Below are 7,484 nucleotides of genomic sequence, written 5' to 3' on the forward strand. Positions count from 1 at the left end.
CACGCAGTGGCGACAATGCCGGGGAATACGAACGAGAATGTGTCGTCACTGAACCGAATCCTTCATTGGACTGACTTGCGACCAAAAATGAATAAGCAATTCAGCGGCGGCGATAATCGTTCGCCGACCGCTCTCAACCTCGCTCAATTTAAAGCTGACCGGGAAATTTCGAGATAAGGCATCAAAAGCGCAGCGGTCTGGAACAATGTGGAAGCAGGTGAGTGCGGCTATAACCAGTCGAGACTAACCTGGTCGAATCTTGCGTCACAAAGAGATAAAGCTGCGTGCTGCCGAATTCGGGTGTAAAGAAACGATACAAAGCTGCGCGGCAATATGCAGCCAACTGTGCATGTACACACACCTCTCGACTTGCCTGATTCGAACACCTAACCTTTGCTCATGGTTATAAAGGCCCCAGACAAGGTTTCCCGTGAAGCGTAGTGGAAAATTTGTTTAGCAAAGTTATCTAAAAATTACTAGCTTTTTTATTTTGTCTGCTCTGCAGTTGGCTAGGTTCAGCTGTACATGAAAGTAGTAGTTATCGCCGAGACAGTTAGGCAAGCTCTAGTAGCAGCTGCTCATTTGTGTGCATAGTCCTCATTCTACCGCTTGCCTCTCTATGCTATGCATCCATGCGAGAAACCGCCTATCGATAACGATTAAGAAAGGAACAGTCCGTATATACGGGAGCGGCCGTCCGAGGTCACTACTTCCATGCAATTGGGCCAAAAAAAAAAAAAAAAAAAATCTCAGTTGCTTTTCACGAGCATTTAGCAGCAATCACATTTTTTTTTTTTTTGTTTCAGCTCCAAACTGCTGATTTTGTCTGGAACAGTACGCCAGCGTATATATATAAAAAAAAAATATCAGGCATATGTAGCAGCTTTGAACCGATTTAGTTTAAAGAGATCATTCTTAGTTTAGCATGGGTGCTAAAAATATGATCGATGAAATCTGAAAAATAAAAACAAGCAAAGAAACAAACAAACAAGCAAGCAAGCAAGCAAAAAAGCTGAAAGAGGAACCAGACTTTGCACCTTTTATTTTCTGTAGCTCGAAACAAAAAATGCACGTTTAGGCAGAGAAAAGCTTAAGATCGAAATCGGAACACCACAGAATTTTTCTGGTAGCTCGGCTGCCAGAAAATTTCTGAGGGTTTCAGAAAAAAAAAAGAAAAAAAAGCTTTTTACTAAGTAGAATCTTGGTATCAAGTTCTGACTTCTGTAACGAATGGTCACCAAACAGGCGCTTGACGAAGAGGTGTGCATAAGTTTTGGTTGTGTTCAACGCCATCCAGCGTTTCCATAAAAGGCACCCGCGCATATTTGATTTAGTCAAGCTGCAGTTCACGCGTGTGGCCTCTCTTCGGGCTTGTTGCCCGATTATGTGGGAGCAGACGCAAACATTCTACTAATGTGGTAGTACACTTTGCGGATACGAGGGAGAAAATATAGAGATCTGTAGAATAAAAATAAAATAAATATGTTCAATAAAAATGTGTAAAACCGTGAAACTAAAATTAAAATTCTCTTCAAAACACAGGTTCATAAATTTTCACTTCCTTCCTATCCCTTGGTGGCCCATTTCCGCCAGTTACCGCTTTTATATATTTTCGGCGCGAGTGTTCTGGCAATCATAGGAAACTGAAAGCCATGTTCATAGCTCACCGAAGACAATAACGACAGCAATACGACGAACACAAATCATATTAGCGCTGTCCTCTTGCATGGTCGGTGGGGTTAGCTTTACTTTGGACATGCAGGTAATTAATCCTCCCGCGTCGCATATATATGCAAAATATAACTCTTACCACTAAATATTCTGTGAGAATGCCAAAAGTGACCTTGCTACTGCGCACATCTTAGTTTATGCACACGGTCCATGATCGCATGAGAAAAACACGGGCCCACGCTATACATATGCCCACATTATAACACTGACTGACGCAGTTGATGCAGCACAATGTATTTTGTGCAGCCACACCGGAGTGGAAGAGTCGCCGCACAGAGGGTGCAAGAGTGCGGCTTCTCGGCGCTATATGATGCTTGTCATAAGAGTACAATACTAACTAAGCCGAAAGGCAAACTCTGAGAGCCATATACGTACGCCGTCAACTTCGGTGTTTTCCAGATCAGCCAGATACTTCAGTTGCGTCACATCTTTCGGGTACAGCCTGTACACTGTGTACCTGCAACGAGAGCGCAGGTAAAGTGCATAGCATATGCTTTATGTGCTCCCACCTGATCTGGCACCGTAAAATGACTACTGAAGAGGAGAATACCGGCCGCTGCGTGGCAGAGAGTACATAAAAATATCGCGGAAAAAGTACATACCATGCAGGGTGTCGGTCACTTTAGGTAAAATTGCGTTGTCGCCCATTTCGCACAATTGCTGTTGCGCTTACAAGGAGTATGACAAGCAGGCAAGTAGCCGAGGTTTTACTTAGAAGGAAGGGGGGCTCGTAAAACACAGAACTTCTGCGTTATTTTAAGGTGAAAGCCTTACTAGCCCCATTAGACGAAATTGCGTCGACTACCATGTACTGCTGCTGAGGCCAACCGATAGTCCCAGTAAAATAGCGGCGCCGCCATTCAGCCACCGAAGCGACAGTGGCATGCATACAAACCAGATATTCTTGTGGCAAGGTAGCTAAACAAGTGGCAACAAAGGACAGGTAATGTTTCCTTTTCTCTTTCGGCTGTCAGCCCCATAAACGCAGATAACGTACACGCATGTGTGTGATACCGTATGTGGTGTCCGAATTTGTGTGTGTGCAAATTAAGCAACATATACTGCGTTGTTGTAGGTTGGATAGCCTTCATAGAGGCGGATCAACAGACTCTCAGTATGTTGATAACTCTGTAAAAATAATAAAATAGCGTGTGAAGTGAAAAGGCCGCAAGCAAATTCGTGCTCTAACACCCTCTGCACTTTTTTGGAAATATATTTTCAAGCAGAGTTTAAGAACAGGTCCGCAAGGCCGCGGAAGTCATTGTATAACAGTTTCGGCGCGCCCCTCGAAGAAAACGGCGCAGGCGGAAAAAAAATTCTAGGGAGTACTTTGGGTCACTAAACTACGATGAGATGAAAGCCTCTATAGCGCGGTGGCTCCACTACGGCACCTCTCTCAGTTTCCACTGCCACCATCGCGATGACGCGATAGCGTAAGCTACCAGCCAACATATAAAGCCCCGCTTTAACCGAGCCGTATGAACGTGCCTGCGTGGCCTAGGGATAACGTGAATGCAAGGGTTTTGGCAGGCTGATCGTGATATCATCCTCCCATATGAAAGGAGAGACCTGAGTTGGCAGCTCCTGCCAAACGTAATGTCAGGAAGCCCTACATCCAGTTAGTGCTCGACCATGTCAGCTGCCAGCTACAGCCTCCCACGTAACGAAAGCGGACGGACGGACACGATCCGCGAGCATGAGCCATTAAAGGCCTTAAAATCGAAAAGTTCAGCTTTCGTCCACGACGTAGTGCCTCCTCGCCTACGTCGGGCTGTTTGGCGACAGGTCACGGCGGAAGCCCAAAAACACTGTGTTTTAGTGAGGCAGTCCTCCATGGCTATTCACAATTTTTGCATTTCACTAAAAAAATATTTCGAATACGTTCCTTGTCCATTGAACGTTGTCGTCTTTTAGTCTAATCCGCGTTATGGTGAAGGTTAATTGCGAAAAACGCTTGTGGGCTGCCCCATGCCCCAGCGCATCGGAACTCCAAGCGTACAAGGCTAATTTCGAATAATTAATTACGGTATCGCTCACTGCTAATCTGCAAGGTCGAGACAAAAAAAGAAATGACTAGATACAATATTTTTACGGGTGGAAAACGATGAGGACGAAGTGGTGCGCTCGTGCGTGGAAGGTGAAGAGAACGAAGTGCATCGAATGCTGGGCACTCATTGCCTGGCTCCTTGCCTGTCTCTCAATGCATATATCTAATACACTTTTGTAAATATATTTGTCCCCGTTACAATAATGCCAAAATGTAAAAAATCGCAGGCGATTCAGAAATGTCGTAGAATGTTCAGACCTGCGTTGTGCGCTGTGCCTGGCGCAAGGGCCTTATTAAAGTGGCCGTAATTACTAGCAGAACAAAATTATGCGATATATTTTAATGACCTTGAAAGCTGAAGTAGAGGAGAACAGGTGGACAAAGTTTAAAAAATATGTAAAAGAATTTGTTTATTGTCCTCAGACATTTTCAGCGTTATATAAATATGAGCTTTAGTCGTTTAATAGATAAGTATGCTGAGAACATTGTTTGGAATTACTGCTGCTCTGTCATAAGCCTTTTTTGTTTTTAGAAAAAAAAGCAAAGTAGGAAAAAGTTTGCTTCCTGGGCCGATTTTGAGAAACGTTATAAACGCATCTGCACTACCCAGAAAAGCGAAAATTAACCAAATAATAAAAAAGCATGCATATATTTAGTCAGACAATTTTCAGCTTCCTAACGTTATTATATTTTGTGTAATTCATAACCAAAGTTGGCCAAAACAGCAAAGGAGATAAGTGCAGCAACTCCACCTCTTCGTCCTTATCATTTCCCTGTGCCTCGAAAAAAATTTTGGCAGCAGAACCAATTGCACATCTGTTCTTTCCAGTCATCAGGTAACAATAGATAAAAATTTGAAGTAAATATAGAAGGCCAGCGGACCATGCTTTGTTTAATCTTACGTGGAAACACCCTATTCCGGAATGGGCGAGAAGGCACAGCCCCCGCCTCTGTCTCACTGCACGGCCCCGCTCACCTCTCATCGCGTCCTTGAAGAGAAAACGCGTGCGGACCGTGGCTTTCCGAAAATTCGAGGACTCTCAGGCAGTCCGCTGGCTGGTTCCGGTTTAGGCTCCGACAGCGGAAGCAGGAAGGGCCCCGGCTTTAGAACAACCGTAATGCATCTTTGGAGAAGTGAAGTGAGCTGTGAGCAGGAGTGTTAATCTTGAGGCCCGGGCTTTAGAGCAACCGTAATGCTTCTTTGGAGAAGTGGTAAGTGAGCTGGTGAACAGGAGTGTTGTTTATCGTGCTAGCTAGTGGAGCTTGGTTTTGAGTCAGTATTTGTTACTAGAAGTGAAGTCGCCTCTATCTTTTATGAACGCATTTTTGTACTGTTGTGTTGTTACTGTTACATAATGCTGAGTTTCGTCTGTTGCAAGTGCATCGCCATTCGTCTTCCCGTGCCAACTACACGTCGCCTGCCAAGTCGACAGGCAACTCGTGTAGGACCGGAGCGCAGAAGAATGAGAAAGAGAACATCGAACCTGATTTTACGGAGTCTGTGTATATAAAGTGCCTACCGTATGGTTGTTTTGCTGTCGATAAATGCCTGCTGTAAAGGCTGTATGGCGTGATTTATAGACACTGTTAGCCACCCTCAAGGGTGTATAAAGGGGTTTACAAAATGGCTCTACGTCTAACAGCACGCAATGAGGAGAATAAAAAATTAAGGGTCACTTAGGTGAACAGATTGGATTTTAAGATAAAGCAAACGTTGCAGCGGACAGCAGGGAGTCAAGTGGGCTTGCACAGGCAATGAATAAGTGAAGCAAAAGTAGATATACCTTAGTCTAGTTGCCGCGGACGTTAACTTGACTGATTATTTTGAAAGCTTAATTTTACCAGCGCACTAATTGCTAACTTATAGGTGAATTTCTCTTATATATTACAATGGTTCAGGGCGTAAACACTTTTATTATTTTTCTAATATCCTCGCTAAAGACATGCCAAGAGAAAACCTTGGAGAACAGCATCGAACTGCATTCTGCGCTAAAACGGTATTTGGTAACTGAACCGACTTGAAACACGTACGTGCATGCGTTTTACATTAAATCGCTTAAGTGTACATATTAGAGCCATTTGTAATTGGTTAAATTTATCTTCTTTGGCTTCGATATGCGCATTTGGATCGGGGGTAGAATTTGACCCCGTAATATTTATTACTTAAAGTGACAGGCATTTCAAGAAGTGACAATTAAACATGGACAGCGAGCAACCGTCCGAGCGCTTACGTGTGAAACATCTTTCAGTCTTTGGCAGCAAGTGTCATTCCTTATGGTGTCCTGACCATGGTACATTTTATCAAGACTGTCAAATATACCCAAATGTTTTGGAAAAATTAACTGAAAAGGAATTGAATGCAATTTGTTTTCACATATTCCCGGCAACAGCCAATATATTCGCAGATATTCCCTAGGCAAGCTCGCATTTTTTTGCTATCATTTTCAAAACCGCACCCCAATTATATATATATATATATATATATATATATATATATATATATATATATATATATATATATATATATATATATATATATATATATATATATATATATATATATATATATATATATATATATATATATATATATATATATATATATTTTTTTTTTTTTTTTTGTTGCAGCAGCAGTTACTCGTTTGAGGGCAGGACAAACTTCAGAAACGAGATTGGAACGCTATATTGGGGAGCTGCATACCTTATCGCGTAATACCGCCTTCTCAAAAACCGATGTACAGTTCATGGCCAAAAGTTTCTGAGATTCGGGTTCGTGAAAACAAAACAAAACAAAAAAAAAAAAACAAATCTGCGTGATCATGCAAAGCAGGTCAATGTAAAGCATAGACGCATTCAAGTTATATACGCACATCAGCTTACGAGCTAGCCCCTCCCATCCTTGTTATAAAAGTGGATGGGAAAAAAAAAAATTCTGCGAATCCGCATGCTGCAAAACTTCATCGATCACTGAACGCTGAAGCCAAGTTAAATGGAATTATACATTACAAAATGTCTGATTCCGCAATATTTGTTTCTGTGATCCTCGTTCATGTCGCCTGTTCATTATGCAGGTGCCCTCTTGCATATTCATTACTGTCATCTTGGGCGCAAGCGTCCTGCATACAACGCGTGGGCCCAAGTACGGAATGAAATCGGCGTGCTGTTGGCTTGCCGCCCGAAAATATTCTTTGGTGATTTACCCAAGCAGGGTTCCGCCTACTCCTCAGAGGTTAATGCGTTCTACACTATGAACTCACGTAAACACGCCTCGGTTTTCTGCCTGCTGCAGTGCAGAAATAATTTCGCTGCTATGCCTTTGAGCTGGCGAAGTTCGAACTCCCTACAACCCCCACATGATTACCGAAACGCGACTTGTACTTGCCGCTCTAATTAAAACCTAGCCGTGGCACATGCACGCCGCCGACAGCATCCGGCAGCTTTCCGGCGGCTGCTGCCAGAGATGCTCACGATTAGTTTGCATTATACGCTCGTAACTTGCGCGCGCTTCTCCGAATGTAGAGGCGTCGGCGCGCATTTCGGAAGAGTCTAGCGTGCGCGCGCGTTCGTCGATTCCGATGGGCCTGCCGCGGCAGCGGCGTGGAGCATATCCTTACCCATCGAAGTGCACCCTGCCGTCGGGTCCCTGCGGTGGTTCGGCGACGGACGTGGCCGCGGAGGCGAGCAGAGCGCACAGCGGGAGCAGCAT

The 7,484-nt window shown here is 43.8% G+C and overlaps 1 protein-coding gene across 1 annotated transcript in view; it reads right to left on the reverse strand.

Annotated features, from left to right (window-relative positions):
* The window catches only part of LOC146203262 (carboxypeptidase B-like), a 28,401-nt gene extending 20,917 nt beyond the window's left edge, over positions 1–7,484 (reverse strand). Inside the window, exons 1-2 of the mRNA XM_084585450.1 lie at positions 7,393–7,484; positions 2,107–2,188 (exon numbers count right to left, since the gene is read on the reverse strand). Of these exons, the coding sequence (XP_084441576.1) occupies positions 2,107–2,188; positions 7,393–7,484 (174 nt within the window). The remainder of the gene's footprint in view (positions 1–2,106; positions 2,189–7,392) is intronic.

This window comes from Amblyomma maculatum, chromosome 1 (assembly GCF_055883805.1).
Source record: "Amblyomma maculatum isolate TAMU_Amacu chromosome 1, ASM5588380v1, whole genome shotgun sequence".
Classification (NCBI taxonomy): Eukaryota; Metazoa; Arthropoda; class Arachnida; order Ixodida; family Ixodidae; genus Amblyomma; species Amblyomma maculatum.